General features: G+C 51.8%; 1 protein-coding gene across 2 annotated transcripts in view; it reads right to left on the reverse strand.

The window, feature by feature from the left end:
• Nucleotides 1-17,083, reverse strand: part of impg1a (interphotoreceptor matrix proteoglycan 1a) — a 228,407-nt gene extending 211,324 nt beyond the window's left edge. The window contains exon 1 of one of the 2 annotated variants that reach the window (XM_085982056.1): nt 16,795-17,083. In XM_085982056.1, coding sequence (XP_085838182.1) covers nt 16,795-16,864 — 70 coding nt within the window. In that variant the 5' untranslated portion in view covers nt 16,865-17,083. The remainder of the gene's footprint in view (nt 1-16,794) is intronic. The other variant, XM_085982057.1, reaches the window with a different exon arrangement.
• Nucleotides 17,084-17,719: the final 636 nt, after the last annotated feature.

Here is a 17,719-nt window from a genome sequence, read left to right on the forward strand (position 1 = left end):
CCACAGAAAATGGACTCAAAACGTAATAAAGAAACCGCCACAGAAAACGATAACAATGTGTACAATAAATAACAACAGGTTCTGGGGAAAGGTTCAAACAGAAATCTTACTGAGAGGGGCATAGACAACTGCTTGAACTTCACTCTTTGGGTTTAAGATGCCATCTGAACCCTACCATCAGAATACTACTTTTTCATCAGTCACAGGGTCCATTCTTCTTGGATCCCTTAGTTGCATTATTGCTTTGTGATCTGTCAGTCAGCTCATTGACCAATTAGTTAATCATTCAGAACTCCTAACCAGGCTAGTCAGGCACCACAGCTTTGTCCAGCTTGTGCTCACTGCCCTCTCTATGGTGGGACACTCGCATAACACAAAACCCTCCACCTCTTAAATGGCAGTGGCGAGTATTCAGCCTTTTTTGTTTTTAAATTTCAATCCCCCACGACCCTCCCACACCTGTAGTGTGGAGTTTAATATTGAAGTCAATGTTTCAGGTTGATGACCCTTCATCAGAACTGGAAAAAGTTCTTAAGCAAGTGCAGATCCAGGAAAACCGCTGAGGGTGGGGGTGGGGGTGGGGGGAGGGGCAGAGGGACGAAAGAACAAAGGGGACGGTCTGAGATAGGGTGGAAGGAAGGAGAGATTAAATGACAAAAGGGATGATGGTGCAAGGCAAAAGGGGGTGGTAATGGGACAAGTAAAGAAACTAAAGATGGGTCCAGAGGAGGTATACATGGTTACAGCAGAACCATTACCAGTACCTGCTGTCTAAGAAAATAGGAGCAGTGGTTATGATTTAAAGTTGATAAACTCAATTTTGAGGCCAGAAGGCACATTGTAGGAAGCTGAGGACAGAGAGATCAGAGTAGGAATAGGATGGAGAATTAAAATGGCATCTGTTGTTTAGTGTGTATTAATGCAGGATGGTTAGATTGGGGAAGGGGAGTAAACAATGGGAATGTCAATTAATTGGTCGGAGTCTACAGGACACAACACAGGAGAGGGATTGGGTCTACAGACCGCTGGGTTCAGAAACACCTTGTACAACAGCAGTGAAGAAAGCAGCAAGATCTTGAGGTATATACTCACAGGGATAGAGTATAGGTACCAGGCATTGATGGCAAGTTTCTCCGAGCATTGGTCCAGTCCCCACCTGGACTACTGCATACAATTGCAGTTGCCATACTAAAGTAGCCACATCTTTGTCTCAGACAGTATACCGCAAGGGAATAATAACTGGGAATATGCACCATAGCCACCAGGAGAGGCAACAGCAATTGGGAATGCTTACACTTGAGAAGAGAAGGTGTGGGAAATTCTTATGGAATTGTTCAAAATCCTGAGGGACTTTGTACAGACAACTGCACTCTAATATAAAGAAAAAAAGAAAGACTTCAATTTATATAGTTTGACTGGGAGCCCTGCTGGTCAATCCTAGATCGGGGAAAAAGTCAGAGACCAAACTGCATGGAACAAAAATTGAGTGGGTTCTATAAAAGGCTGCGTCACATTGCCTCGCCCCCTCCCAGGTGGTGATGTTGACTGTTTAGATAATTAATAAAAATGCTTTATATTGTGGCGTACCGATCACAGAAAGGACACAATCCGCTTTCCGGTCCGTAGACTATAAATCAGGCGTCATGCCTTTAAGAAGGATCACACCTTTAAGAAACTCGATCTGCAACATAGTTTAGCCCAGAGCGGGGGAGGAGCAGTCGAAGCTGTGCACTGATGAAAGGCAGTCGTACTTTGTGGAGTCTCTGACTCCATTTTTGTGTTCAGCATGAAGCCTCAACAGTTAAACCTTTTCTGTTGAACCTCTCCGAGTTCAGTATTTTTTGCTAGGAGTGCGTAGACTCCTACATTGGTGACCCCGACGCTCAGGACGACTCCTAAGCATAACCATAGCTGACACAAACGCAGTTTCTGTGAAGCTGCCGGAGTTCTGGGAGAACATGGCCACCGCCTGGTTCCTTCAAGCCGAATTGCAATTCCGACTCCGCGGCATCACCGCCGACGCAATGATGTACGGCTACCTCCTCGCCTCCCTGGGCAGCTCCACAATCACGAAAGCCTGGACAACACTACAAAACCCTCCGGAGGAAGGCAAGTACGCACATCTCAAGGCCGCGCTCATTAAAAAATTCACAGCCTCCCAATTCTTGTGCAACTGCAACCTCCTCGACCTCCCGGGCCTCGGTGACTCCATGCCGTCAGACTTGCTCTCACACATGCTTGCTCTGACCGACGAGAAACTGCCCGGCTCCCTCTTCCGCACGCTCTTTATCCGCCAACTACCCCCCAGCATCCGCCCGGCGATTGTGGCGTCCAGCCTCACGGACCTCGAGGACCTGGCCGACGAAGCCGATAAGCTCCTGTCCGCCGGCTCCAACCACGCTGTCACCCCCGACCTGGCCTCCGCAGCGTCAGTGCGTGCTCCACCCTCTATCGCGCGGCCACACAGCTTGGCCATGAGGCCCCCCAGGCCCCCACGTCCCCCAAGCCCTCCGACCCAGGGCTACTGCTACTTCCATACCCGGTTCGGTGCACAGGCACGCCGCTGCAGCCATCCCTGCACGTTTCCAACCGCCCCCACACCGGCCTACACGATGGCCGTGGGGCAAGCAGGCGCGCTGCTGTACATTACGGACAGCGCCTCCGGACGCCATTTCCTATGCGACACGGGCGCGCAGCACAGCATCATCCCCGCGTCCACCCTCGAGATCCAGCGAGGCGGCCGCGGCCCTGCGCTGGCTGCCACCAACGGCACCGACATCCGGACGTACGGCACCCACACCGTCACCATCGACCTCGCAGGCCGCCGCTACCACTGGGAGTTTACCACCGCCAAGGTGCTCTCCCCGCTCCTCGGTGCGGATTTCCTGTGCGCCCACGGCCTGTTGGTCGACATGCCTCGGCGCCGCCTCGTGGACATGAACACCATGTCACCTATCCCGGGCGCCATGGCCCCCCCCAACCCGCCGAAATGGCGTGGCAGTGCTGCGCCCGCTCAACGGACGACTACTCAGCACTCCTGGCTGAGTTCCCAGCCCTCACCAACCCGACCTTCTCCGCGAAGGTTGCTAAGCATGGGGTAGAACACTTCATCCCCACCACAGGCCCACCGGTGTATGCCCATGCCCGTAGGCTGGACCCGGCCAAGCTGGAGATCGCGCCGGCCGAGTTCGCCACAATGGAACAGCTCGGCATCATCCGCCGCTCCAACAGCCCCTGGGCCTCCCCACTCCACATCGTCACCAAACCTGACAGGGGATGGCGCCCCTGCGGGGACTCCCGGCGCCTAAACGACGCCACCACGCCGGATCGGTACCCCATACCGCACATTCAAGACTTCTCGGCTAGACTGGCCGGCCGCTCAGTCTTCTCCAAAGTTGACCTGGTGCGCGGTTACCATCAGGTGCCAGTCCACCCCACGGACGTTCCCAAGACGGCCATAATCACCCCTTTTGGGCTATTCGAGTTCCTCCGAATGCCCTTCGGCCTCAAAAATGTTGCCCAGGCCTTCCAGTGGCTCATGGACTCGGTCCTCCGGGACCTGAAGTTCCTCTTTGTCTACCTGGATGACATCCTGGTAGCTAGTTCCTCCAAGCAGGAACACGTCGAGCACCTCCGCACCCTGTTCCAGCGGCTCAGTGAGCACGGGCTGATCATCAGCCCAGCCAAGTGCCAATTCGGCCTCAGCAGGATCGAATTCCTCGGCCACCACATCACACAGGAGGGAGCCATTCCCCTGCCCCCCAAGATGCAAGCCGTCCAGCAGTTCCCCCGGCCTACCACCTTCAAAGGCCTCCAGGAGTTCTTGGGGATGATCAACTTTTACAACCGCTTCATTCCCGGAGCGGCCTCCCTCATGCGGCCCCTATATGAAGCCCTCCGGGGTAAGAAAGACAGAATGGCGATCGAGTGGTCGGCGGACATGTTGACCGCTTTCGACTCGACCAAAAAGGCGCTCGCCGACGCCACCATGCTCGCTCACCCACAGCCCAATGCCAGGGTGGCCCTCACCACGGACGCCTCCGACCACGTGGTCGGCGCCGTGTACGAACAGTGGGTCGACGGGGCCTGGCAACCGCTGGCCTTTTTCAGCCGCCAACTGCGCCCCCCGGAGGCCAAATACAGCGCCTTTGACCGCGAGCTCCTCGCACTGTACCTGGCAATCCGCCATTTTAGCTTTCTTCTGGAGGGCCGCCCCTTCACCGCGTTTGTCGACCACAGACCCCTGACATTCGCGATGGCGAAATCTGCGGAACCGTGGTCAGCCAGGCAACAACGCCAGCTCGCCGCGGTGTCCGAATTCACCACGGACATCCGGCACGTCTCCGGTCGAGACAACGTGGTGGCCGAATGCCTATCCCGCCCCGCCGTCCACGGCGCCCACCTGGCAGTGGACTATGCTCAACTGGCAGCGGAGCAACGCACCGACCCCGATCTGCTCTCCGTGCCCACAACCCTCCCAGGGCTGCGACTGACCGACGTCGCCTGCAGCCCATCCGCCATCACCGTCAAATGCGACACCTCCTTGGCGCAACCCCACCCCGTAGTCCCGGCGTCCTGGCGAAAACGGGTGTTCGACATCGTCCACGGCCTCTCACACCCCGGCACCCGCGCGTCCATTAGACTGGTGGCCAACCGATTTGTCTGGCGCAGCCTGCGCAAAGATGTGCGCGTCTGGTCCAGATCCTGCATAGCTTGCCAGCGTGCCAAAATCCACCAGCACGTCAAAGCCCCACTCGAGGAGTTCACCGTGCCAGAAAGAAGGTTCGACCACGTCCACATCGACCTCGTTGGCCCCCTGCCGCCATCACTAGGTCACACGCACCTGCTGACAATCGTGGACCGTACCACCCGCTGGCCCGAGGCCATTCCACTGACGTCCACCACCACCGCCGACATCGCGAGGGCGTTCATCGGTACCTGGGTCGCTCGGTTCGGCATCCCCTCCGACATGACGTCGGATAGAGGTCCGCAGTTCACCTCTGATCTGTGGGCCGCCAACGCCTGAAACCTCGGGGTGGCCATTCTCCGCACCACGGCTTACCACCCCCAAGCCAACGGACAGTGCGAGCGATTCCACAGGTCCATAAAGGCGTCCCTCCGCGCCAGCCTCGAGGACGAGGCTTGGATCGACCGCCTCCCCTGGTTGCTACTCGGCCTACGCTCCGCGGTCAAGGAAGACCTGCAAGCCTCGGCAGCGGAACTCGTGTATGGCCAGCCGCTGCGCGTACCCGGAGAGTTCCTGCCCACTGCCACGACCCCCTGGTCGGCTGACCAGCAACGCCACGCTTTCGCCAACCGAGCACAACAGTTCACTCCGGTACCCACCGGCCGGCATGGCGAACCAGCAACCCGCGTACGACCTAGCCTGCACATGGCCAAATTTGTTTTTGTGCACTATGACGCCCACCGAGGACCTCTACGGCCCCCATACGATGGACCCTACAAGGTACTCCAGACGGGGAACAAGTTCTTCCTCCTCCAAGTGGGCGGCAGAACTGACAAGGTGTCGGTCGACCGGCTCAAGCTGGTGCACCGAGAGCCCGACGAACCCGTTCAAGTGGGCCAACCCCCACCACGGGGCAGACTGCCTAAGAGCCCGACGCGTCCGACCGCCCCACTCCCGACACCAACCGCCAAGAGCCGTTCCGGCCATGCCATCAAGCCGCCACGCCGGTTCGTACACTCCCTACTAGCGGATTCTGGGGGGAGCTGTGTGGCGTACCGATCACAGAAAGGACACAATCCGCTTTTCGGTCCATAGACTATAAATCAGGCGTCATGCCTTTAAGAAGGATCACACCTTTAAGAAACTCGATCTGCAACATAGTTAAGCCCAGAGTGGGGGAGGGAGAGTCTAAGCTGTGGACTGCTGAAAGACAGTCGGACTTGGTGTAGTCTCTGACGCCATTTTTGTGTTCAACATGTGGTCTCAACAATTAAACCTTTTCTGTTGAACCACTCCAAGTTCAGTATATTTTGTTAGGAGTACGTAGACTCCTACATTGGTGACCCCGACGCTCAGGACGACTCCTAAGCGTAACCATGGCTGACACAAACGCAGTTTCTGTGAAGCTGCCGGAGTTCTGGGAGAACCTAGCCACCGCCTGGTTCCTTCAAGCCGAATCGCAATTCCGACTCCGCGGCATCACCGCCGACGCAACGATGTACGACTACCTCCTCGCCTCCCTGGGCAGCTCCACAATCACGAAAGTCTGGACAACACTACAAAACCCTTCGGAGGAAGGCAAGTACGCACATCTCAAGGCCGCGCTCCTTAAAAAATTCACAGCCTCCCAATTCGTGCGCAACTGTCACCTCCTCGACCTCCCGGGCCTCGGTGACTCCACGCCGTCAGACTTGCTCTCACACATGCTTGCTCTGACCGACGAGAAACCGCCCGGCTCCCTTTTCCGCACGCTCTTTATCCGCCAACTACCCCCCAGCATCCACCCGGCGATCGTGGCGTCCAGCCTCACGGACCTCAAGGACCTGGCCGACGAAGCCGATAAGCTCCTGTCCGCCGGCTCCAACCACGCCATCACCCCCGACCAGGCCTCCACAGCGTCGGCGCGCGCTCCACCCTCTATCGCGCGGCCACACAGCTCGGCCACGAGGCCCCCCAGGCCCCCACGACCCCCAAGCCCTCCGACCCAGGGCCACTGCTACTTCCATACCCGGTTCAGCGCACGGGCACGCCGCTGCAGCCATCCCTGCACGTTTCCAACCGCCCCCACACCGGCCTACACGATGGCCGTGGGGCAAGCAGGCGCGCTGCTGTACATTACGGACAGCGCCTCCGGACGCCGTTTCCTATGCGACACGGGCGCGCAGCGCAGCATCATCCCCGCATCCGCCCTCGAGATCCAGCGAGGCAGCCGTGGCCCTGCGCTGGCTGCCGCCAACGGCACCGACATCCGGACGTACGGCACCCACACCGTCACCATCGACCTCGCAGGCCGCCGCTACCACTGGGAGTTTATCATCGCCAAGGTGCTCTCCCCGCTCCTCGGTGCGGATTTCCTGTGCACCCACGGATGTTGGTCGACATGCCTCGGCGCTGCCTCATGGACATGAACACCATGTCACCTATCCCGGGCGCCATGGCCCCCCCAACCCGCCGAAATGGCGTGGCAGTGCCGCGCCCGCTCAACGGACGACTACTCAGGACTCCTGGCTGAGTTCCCAGCCCTCACCAACCCGACCTTCTCCGCGAAAGTTGCTAAGCACGGGGTAGAACACTTCATCCCCATCACAGGCCCACCGGTGTATGCCCACGCCCGCAGGCTGGACCTGGCCAAGCTGGAGATCGCGCGGGCCGAGTTCGCCACAATGGAACAGCTCGGCATCATCCGCCGCTCCAACAGCCCCTGGGCCTCCCCACTCCACATCGTCACCAAACCCGATGGGGGATGGCGCCCCTGCGGGGACTACCGGCACCTAAACAACGCCACCACGCCGGATCAGTACCCCATACCGCACATTCAAGACTTCTCGGCTAGACTGGCCGGCCGCTCAGTCTTCTCCAAAGTCGACCTGGTGCGCGGTTACCATCAGGTGCCAGTCCACCCAACGGACGTCCCCAAGACGGCCATAATCACCCCTTTTGGGCTATTCGAGTTCCTCCGAATGCCCTTCGCCCTCAAAAACGCGGCCCAGGCCTTCCAGCGGCTCATGGACTCGGTCTTCTGGGACCTGAAGTTCCTCTTTGTCTACCTGGATGACATCCTGGTAGCTAGTTCCTCCAAGCAGGAACACATCGAGCACCTCCGCACCCTGTTCCAGCGGCTCAGTGAGCATGCGCTCATCATCAGCCCAGCCAAGTGCCAATTCGGCCTCAGCAGGATCGAATTCCACGGCCACCACATCACGCAGGACGGAGCCATTCCCCTGCCCGCCAAGGTGCAAGCCATCCAGCAGTTCCCCCGGCCTACCACCATCAAAGGCCTCCAGGAGTTCTTGGGGATGATCAACTTTTACAACCGCTTCATTCCCGGAGCGGCCTCCCTCATGCGGCCCATATACAAAGCCCTCCGGGGTAAGAAAGACAGAATGGCGATCGAGTGGTCGGCGGACATGTTGACCGCTTTCGACTCGGCCAAAAAGGCGCTCGCCGACGCCACCATGCTCGCTCACCCACAGCCCAATGCCAGGGTGGCCCTCACCACGGACGCCTCCGACCACGTGGTCGGCGCCATGTACGAACAGTGGGTCAACGGGGCCTGGCAACCGCTGGCCTTTTTCAGCAGCCAACTGCGCCCCCCGGAGGCCAAATACAGCGCCTTTGACCGCGAGCTCCTCGCACTGTACCTGGCAGTCCGCCATTTTAGATTTCTTCTGGAGGGCCGCCCCTTCACCGCGTTTGTCGACCACAAACCCCTGACATTCGCGATGGCAAAATCTGCGGACCCGTGGTCAGCCAGGCAACAATGCCAGCTCGCCGCGGTGTCCGAATTCACCACGGACATCCGGCACGTCTCCGGTTGAGACAACGTGGTGGCCGAATGCCTATCCCGCCCCGCCGTCCACGGCGCCCACCTGGCAGTGGACTATGCTCAACTGGCAGCGGAGCAACGCACCGACCCCGATCTGCTCTCCGCGCCCACAACCCTCCCAGGGCTGCGACTGACCGACGTCACCTGCGGCCCGTCCGCCATCACAGTCAAATGCGACACCTCCTTGGCGCAACCCCGCCCCGTAGTCCCGGCGTCCTGGCGAAAACGGGTGTTCGACATCGTCCACGGCCTCTCACACCCCGGCACCCGCGCGTCCATTAGACTGGTGGCCAACCGATTTGTCTGGCGCGGCCTGTGCAAAGATGTGCGCGTCTGGTCCAGATCCTGCATAGCTTGCCAGCGTGCCAAAATCCACCAGCACGTCAAAGCCCCACTCGAGGAGTTCACCGTGCCAGAAAGAAGGTTTGACCACGTCCACATTGACCTCGTCGGCCCCCTGCCGCCATCACAAGGTCACACGCACCTGCTGACAATCGTGGACCGTACCACCCGCTGGCCCGAGGCCATTCCACTGACGTCCACCACCACCGCCGACATCGCGAGGGCGTTCATTGGGACCTGGGTCGCTCGGTTCGGCGTCCCCTCCGACATGACGTCGGATAGAGGCCCGCAGTTCACCTCTGATCTGTGGGCCGCCATCGCACGAAACCTCGGGGTGGCCGTTCACCGCACCACGGCTTACCACCCCCAAGCCAACGGACTGTGCGAGTGATTCCACAGGTCCATGAAGGCGTCCCTCCATGCCAGCCTCGAGGACGAGGCTTGGATCGGCCGCCTCCCGTGGGTGCTACTTGGCCTACGCTCCGCGGTCAAGGAAGGCCTGCAAGCCTCGGCGGTGGAACTCGTGTACGGCCAACCGCTGCGCGTACCCGGAGAGTTCCTGCCCACCGCCACGACCCCCTGGTCGGCTGACCAGCAACGCCGCTCTGTCGCCAACCGAGCACAACACCGGCTGGCACGGCGAACCAGCAACCCGCGTACCACCTAGCCTGCACATGGCCAAATTTGTTTTCGTGCGCCATGACGCCCACCGAGGACCTCTACGACCCCCATACGACAGACCCTACAAGGTACTCCAGACGGGGAACAAGTTCTTCCTCCTCCAAGTGGGCGGCAGAACTGACAAGGTGTCAGTCGACTGGCTCAAGCTGGCGCACCGAGAGCCCGACGAACCCGTTCAAGTGGGCCAACCCCCACCGCGGGGCAGACCGCCTAAGAGCCCGACGCGTCCGACCGCCCCGCTCCCGACACCAACCGCCAAGAGCCGTTCCGGCCGTGCCATCAAGCTGCCACGCCGGTTCGTACACTCCCTACTAGCGGATTCTGGGGGGAGCTGTGTGGCGTACCGATCACAGAAAGGACACAATCCGCTTTTCGGTCCATAGACTATAAATCAGGCGTCATGCCTTTAAGAAGGATCACACCTTTAAGAAACTCGATCTGCAACATAGTTAAGCCCAGAGCGGGGGAGGGAGAGTCTAAGCTGTGGACTGCTGAAAGACAGTCGGACTTGGTGTAGTCTCTGACGCAATTTTTGTGTTCAACGTGTGGTCTCAACAATTAAACCTTTTCTGTTGAACCTCTCCGAGTTCAGTATATTTTGTTAGGAGTACGTAGACTCCTACAATAGAGTGGATACAGAGAGAATGTTTCCACTTGTGGGGAAGAGCATAACTGGAGGACATCAATATAAGATAGTCACCAAGAAATCCAATAGGGAATTCAGAAGAAACCTCTTTACCCAGATTGTGGTGAGAATGTGGAACTCGCTACCACAGGGAGTGGTTGAGGCGAATAGTATAGATGGATTTAAGGGGAGGCTGGACAAACATATGAGGGAGAAGTGAATAGAGGGTTATGCTGATAGATTTAGATGAGGAAAGATGGGAGGAGGCTCGAGTGGAGCATAAACACCGGCATGGACTGGTTGGGCCGAATGGCCTGTTTCTGTGCCATTTATCCTATGTAATCCTATGTAAAATGACCCTAATAATGTGGCAATTCTTATCTTTTGGATTCCTGCCACTTTAAAATGTTTACAGCACATTTCATTCATTTAAAAACAAACATTTCTCTACAAAAAAAACTTGGCTTATTCTATTATTTCATGTTAGAAGTGAGGATAATTATTTCTCTTGGTGTCGACATTCTGTATTGTGTACGGCAAAGCATTAAAGATTAAAATGCATACAAGGGTCTGCCTTGCTCCATGGAGACAGCGGCTGTCCTGCCTTCTGAACCATGATTATTTATGCGCAATCAATTCTCGCTAAAACCATTACAGAAGCTAATGAAATCAGCCTCTGTTTTGTCAACAAGCATCACATCAACTACGTCCTGCAAGCATGTCAGGATAAATTAATGTCTTTTACCAAGGCCAAACAGAAAGCTGTTGTTTCACTCGATAATGAAGTGAGACGAACAACATTCCCAGGTCTAGCAGAGCGAATAATCTTTAGCTAAAACAAAATGAAGCAATGTGAAATTATTTATGATCTCCAAGCAAGAATTAGCTCTGATAGAATATTATGGGCCAGTTATAGGGCACAGTCTGTATCAGTGCAAATTGGAAGCACTGTCACTGATGGCAATTTGCTGTGTAATAAAACCAGGAAATGCTGGAAATACACAGGAGGTCAGGCAGCATCTGTGGAGAGAGAAACAGAGTTAGCATTTCAGCTCGATGACCTCTGATCATTCGACAGTATTCCCAGCATTTTCTGTTTTTATTTCAGATTTCCAACACCCGCAGTGTTTTGCTGTTATATTTTCCGTGTAATGCTGTTATTTGTTATGAAAAGTTATCCAATTTAGGGAAGGGTTGGGACACCATCTCTAGCAGGTATTCTCACACCACTTGAGCAAAGTGATGGAAGGTGTTGTCGACAGTGCTATCAAGCAGCACTTACTCACCAATGACCTGCTCACTGATGCTCAGTTTGGATTCCGCCAGGACTACTCGGCTCCAGACCTCATTACAGCCTTGGTCCAAACATGAACAAAGGAGCTGAATTCCAGAGGTGAGGTGAGAGTGACTGCCCTAGACATCAAGGCAGCATTTGACCGAGTGTGGCACCAAGGAGCCCTAGTAAAACTGAAGTCAATGGGAATCGGGGGGAAAACTCTCCACTGGCTGGAGTCATACCTTGCATAAAGGAAAATGGTTGTGATTGTTGGAGGTCAATCAACACAGCCCCAGGACATCGCAGCAGGAGTTCCTCAGGGCAGTGTCCTAGGCCCAAGCATCTTCAGCTGCTTCATCAATGACCTTCCCTCCAACATAAGGTGAGAAATGGGGATGTTCGCTGATGACTGCACAGTGTTCAGTGCCATTCACACCTCCTCAGATAATGAAGCAGTCCATGCCTGTATGCAATAAGACCTGGATGACGTTCAGGCTTGGGCTGATAAGTGGCAAGTAACATTCGCGCCACAGAAGTGCCAGGCAATGACTATATCCAATAAGCGAGAGTCTACCCACCTCCCCTTGACATTCAACAGCATTACCATCGCTGAATCCCCCACCATCAACATCCTGGGGGTCATCATTGAGCAGAAACTTAACTGGACCAGCTACATAAATACTGTGGCAACAAGAGCAGGTCAGAGGCTAGGTATTCTGTGGCGAGTGTCTCACCTCCTGACTCCCCAAAGCCTTTCCACCATCTACAAGGCACAAGTAAGGAGTGTGATGGAATACTTTCCACTTGACTGGATGACTGCAGCTCCAACAACACTCAAGAAGCTTGACACCATCCAGGACAAAGCAGCCCGCTTGATTGGTACTCCATCCACTACCTTAAAAATGTACTCCCTCCACCACCGGTGTACCATGGCTGCAGAGTGTACCATCTACAAGATGCACTGCAGCAACTCGCCAAGTCTTCTTCGGCAGCACCTCCCAAACCCGCGACCTCTTCCACCTAGAAGGACAAGGGCAGCAGGTGCATGGGAACACTACAACCTCCAAGTTCCCCTCCAAGTCACACAGAATCCTGATTTAGAAATATATCACTGTTCCTTCATCGTTGTTGGGTCAAAATCTTGGAACTCCTTCCCGAACAGCACTGTGGGAGTACCTTCACCACACGGACTGCAGTGGTTCAAGAAGGCAGCTTATCACCACCTTCTCAAGGGCAATTAGGGATGGGCAATAAATGCTGGCCTTGCCAACGACCCCCACATCCCATGAACGATTAAAAAAACACTTGGGCTCTCAATGGAACATAGGAACAGGAGTTGACCATTCAGCCCCTCGAGCCTGTTCTGCTATTCAATTAGATCAAGGCTGATCTGTATTTTAACTCCATCTACCTGCTTGATTCCGTTACCCTTAATACCTTTACCTAATAAAAAATCTTTCAATCTCAGTTTTGAAATTTGCAATTGACCCCCAACCTCAGCAGCTTTTTGGGAGAGAATTCCATTACCCTTTGTGTGAAGAAGTGTTTCCTGCCATCAGCCCTGAATGGCCTGGCTCTAATGTTAAAGTTACGCCCCCTTGTGCTGGACTCCCCCACCAGAGGAAATAGTTTTTCTCTATCTACCCTAACAAATTCTTTAATCATCTTAAACATCTCAATGAGATCGCTGCTTAATCTCCTATACTCAAGGGAATACAAGCATTGTCTGTGCAACCTGTCTTCGTAATTTAACCCTTTTAGCTCTAGTATCCTTCTCCAAGGCCAATATGTCCTTCCTGAGGTGCTGTGCCCAGTATGGCTGCAATAGTTTCAAAGTAAGCCATATAACCTATAGGCAAAGCATCATTTTTTATTTTTACATTTAAAGATCCGTATTTGCTGGACAGATAGGGCGACAGTAATATAAAATGTTAAAATGTTATATAGCACAACAACATAAGAAAAGTCAGGATGAGAAAAAGCCATTTGGCCCTTTGAAACCTGTCGCTCTGGTGTCCTAAGTCTCCCAATGCTTTTGCCTCCACTGTTCCACTGGGCTGATCACACCAAACATTTTTCATTCTGAATGGAGAAGTTTGTTTTGATGTCTGTTTGAGATTTACTTTTCACTAATTTCTATTTATATGCTCTGGTACTTCGTCATCACCCCTTAACCATCTTTTTTCCAGATTGTAAAGGTTAGGTTCCTCCACTCTTTCCTCATAGCTCCCTCCCCTTATATTAGTTATGCTGCCCTTTCTAATGTAAGTATATCTTTCTTGAGGCACAATTACCAAAACTGAACACAATATTTTAAGTGTGCTCTGTTCAATGTAAAGACTAAGAACAACTTCTGCAGATTTACAATCTACTGTTATAATTAATATTAGTTTCTTTTTAAAATGCTTTGCTACACTATCTGAACACTGAATGTGACATGCTGATTTTATTCCCCGGTCCGTTTCTAGGTCTCCCCATGTTAACTCAATTCCATTTTTTGAATACTTATTTTGACCCATGTGCCATACTTTGCATTTAGTGGTGTAAACTTTCATTTGCCATTTGTCTGCCAAGTTACTCAACCAATCGATATCCTATTGCAAAATTTATTAGCTGCATTCTCGGTCTATACTGTTCTCCCAATGTTAGTGTCATCAGCAAATGTGACCAATTGGTTTCAGTGCTTCAGCCAATTATGTGGATTAGAAACAACATGGGTTCAAGCACTGACCCCTTGTGAGGCTACCCTCAACACCCCCACAATCTAGCACTATACTTTTCCAAAGTATTCCCTGTTTCTTATCTTAACCAGATCCAGAACAATTGTCTGCCTTGAATTCCTTTGACTTCCATCTGAAACCTTGTCAAAAGCATTCTTATAGGTATTAGATTTACCTCCTTTGAGTCCTGCAGAATTTCACCATAATTTTCTTCCCTGGTTTCCTTCAGTGGTACAGATTACATACCATCTGACCCAGGGCACTTGTCAGTCTCAAGTCTCTCCAAACTTATCAAGTTTTTCAACAATGCTGCAGTCAGAATCTTTGATACAGTTTTGGTTGTACTATTAGCAAGTCTGTTTATCCTCCATAGTGAGTATATCTGTCAAATTTAGTGCATTGAAACATGTTTGGTAATATTTACAACAACAACTTGCATTTATATAGTGCCTCTCTCATAGTAAAACATCCCAAGGCACTTCACAGGAGCGTTATCCAACAGAATTTGACACTGAGGAACATAAGGACAGGCTTGGTCAAAGAGGTAGGTTTTAAGGAGCGTCTTAAAGGAGGAGAGAGGTAGAGATACGGAGAAGGTTAGAGAGGGAATTCCAGATCTCAGAGCCTAGGCATGCAACCACCAATGGTGCAGCGATGAAAATCAGGAATTTGGCCATCTCTGACAAGTTGGTAATATGACCTTAATACCTCACTTTAAAGGTTCACTATCAGTTAGTCCTTAAGGTTTGGCATAGCTACAGTATTCAAACATTTAGTCACAGTTGCTTAATAACACTCTTGGAACATTTACTTAGTTTAGAAAGGGACATTTTACCAATATCAATTCATTTAAAAATGTTTTGGTAAATACAGGAACTATAGCCAATTCCTTATAAGTGAGAACGTATTATCCTTGCAGTCAACACATAGAAATGTACTGACTGCACACATCATTCCCAATCGGCAGCGGTAAAAATGGCAGACCAAAGAGAGCAGGATGAAGCAGCGTGTTGGAGCACCAATGACGTGTGCTGCTAAGTGGCACAATGTGGATTTGTCCACATCACATGCAGAACTCCTGATCTTAGCTGCCCTGCTGTGGGAAGGGACTTCAGCCATGGAAAGGATTGAAAATCAGAGAGGAACAAAGGAATATAGGAATTGCCAGATGAAAAAAGACCAAGGTCCACCTAGTTTGCCTTCTACCATCCTGGTAGCTGTATGGTACAACAATAACTAATCATAGCAATCAATTTCTATCAATTCGTTTATAACAGACTCAGACATGAGGTGAGGAAGCCCCCAGTGGTGGAGAGCTTTGGGAGCCATAGGTCCAAAGCCACCTGTTCCTCCCAAGTATGCTACACTCACCACATGTCATGTCTCAAAATACTCATGCATTGTATCCAAAAATATTATTTTCTGAAAGAAACCTATCTAATTTGCATTCGAATGAATCAATACAAACTATTTCCACCGTCGCCCTCGTGAGGCTTGCTCAGTGAAATATTGGGACAGAATTTACTGGAGCAGGGTATCTCGTCCGGTTATTTAGACTTTTTCCTGCACCCTTCAGCTCAAACATTTTTTGCCCTGTAAATTGCTGAAAGTGTGAGCTGATAATGGCGTGGCAAAAGCAACAAGGTATCTGGGACCTTGGTGAACGACAGGACCAACAGTGTATCTCCTTAACCAATGAGATTTAAGGATTGAGAAATAAATAGAGAAAGGACTGAGAAGGAGGGTGAATTCAATGACAAAGCAGGTACAGAAAGAGAAATAAAGAGGGAAAGAATGATTGGATAAAGAGAGAGAGAGAAAAAGAGACAGAAAAGAAAAGTAAGAAAAAAATGTAAACTTTTAAATTTGACATTTTTAAAATCTCCAACAATATTTCACTACCTGAAGAAATGAGACTCCACATTTTTAATTGTTCACTTTATGGCCCAAAGAGGTTGATTGACAATCATTAACAATTATCACATCGTTAAAAGCGTGCTTACGCTATTAATTATGAGACTTAACTTTCTGGGGTGAATTTAATGGGCAATTAATGTGCAAATGCAGCAACTTCATAAAACTCACAGGGAGGTTAAGCACGAGTCGTTGTTTTCACAAAGCTAATTGTAGAACGGTGCAAATCGTCCAGCAACTTGTGGAGATTTGCAATTCACAGGGTATCTCCTCCTCACCACGAGTTGCTGGGCGATTTGCACATTAATAACAGTGTGCGTCGTTCACACACCGTTATTCGTTCAGCGGATTCCGGCCCATTGTTTCTGCTGATTAGTTTTGAATTTACCCTGTTCGAGCGCTGGCTGCGTCCTCTAGTTCTAGTTTTCTTAACAAGGTCAACTAGCTTGTCATGGTCTACGTTATCTTGTAGACCTCCCTGTGGTCAACTTAAGTAAGTGGATGTTGGGAAGCAGGTGGCATACCTGCTCTTTGGTCATGGGTAGTACTTGCCCTGAGGGGACACTGTACAGAATCTGCTTCATATACCATTATTACAATGCTTCTGTACTAACTCCTTAAAGTCATGATATGAATAAAAGCCTGCTTCACTATTAAGTCATCATTCATTTCAATATTTTACACAATAGAATTAGTAAAACCAACATCAAGTGATCAACTCACCTTTATTCCCATTAATCTGGTGTGTTGCAAAAATGATGATGAAAAATATTAATCCGATTTGCAAATGCATGCTTAAAAAATAGAGTTTTCTTAAGCTGAATCCTACACTTTCAGTAATGAAACAACTGTTCCTTGGTAATTTTAGACCTGGTGATATTCCTCTCAACAGCAAATTCCCAAAACGTTGAAGGGGAGAATAATTACAGCAGCAGGACTCCGTAAACAGGATCAGAATGGCGGTGTCTGCTTGTCTTCCAAAGCCAAGTGGTAGCTGGGGCTCCAAAGGTCGAAGGTGGGGGGTGGATGGGGGGAGGGGAGGCGGGTGGTGGCTGGGCTCAGCTGTCCCGCTCCCTTCGAGATCAACCTTGCCGAACTCAACAAGGCCAATGGGGACAAATCGTCCCCAAGCTCACAATTCCAACAGAGTGATGAAAATGACGAAGTGAAAAAGAAGCAGTGCCTGTTCCAGGAATAATCTAATCCTGATGATCAGGTGTAATCTCTTTTACAGGTCAGCTGGTGGGACTCTGCTCATCTTGTTAGCAGCATTTGTAAGAGGCATCTGTTAGTTCCACAGCCACTTCGACTCCCAAACAGCCCCCAATTACAGATCCAACTTAGCAACTGTTAGAGCTTCAGACTTCTTGTGCTTTGGACTCTGTGGCAGAGAGCACACTGTAGCTTAGCTCCCAGTTCTTCAGATGTTAACCGATCCTCTTTGATATTTGGGTACTCGAGTGAGATTTATTCACAGCGGCAGCTCAAAGTGATGGTTGCCAGAAAGCCACAGTAACTCCATTCAAACTGAATCACTGATGCTGGCTTCTTTGTCGGCAGGTTTGATTCGAGTCGATAAAGTGGGAGACCTCATTATTCCAGCCTTTTTACCTTGTGTTCATGTAATGTCAATGAGTTCTGAGTCAAC

Source organism: Somniosus microcephalus, chromosome 3 (assembly GCF_052327205.1).
Source record: "Somniosus microcephalus isolate GS21.2 chromosome 3, FLI_Smic_1.0, whole genome shotgun sequence".
Lineage (NCBI taxonomy): Eukaryota > Metazoa > Chordata > Chondrichthyes > Squaliformes > Somniosidae > Somniosus > Somniosus microcephalus.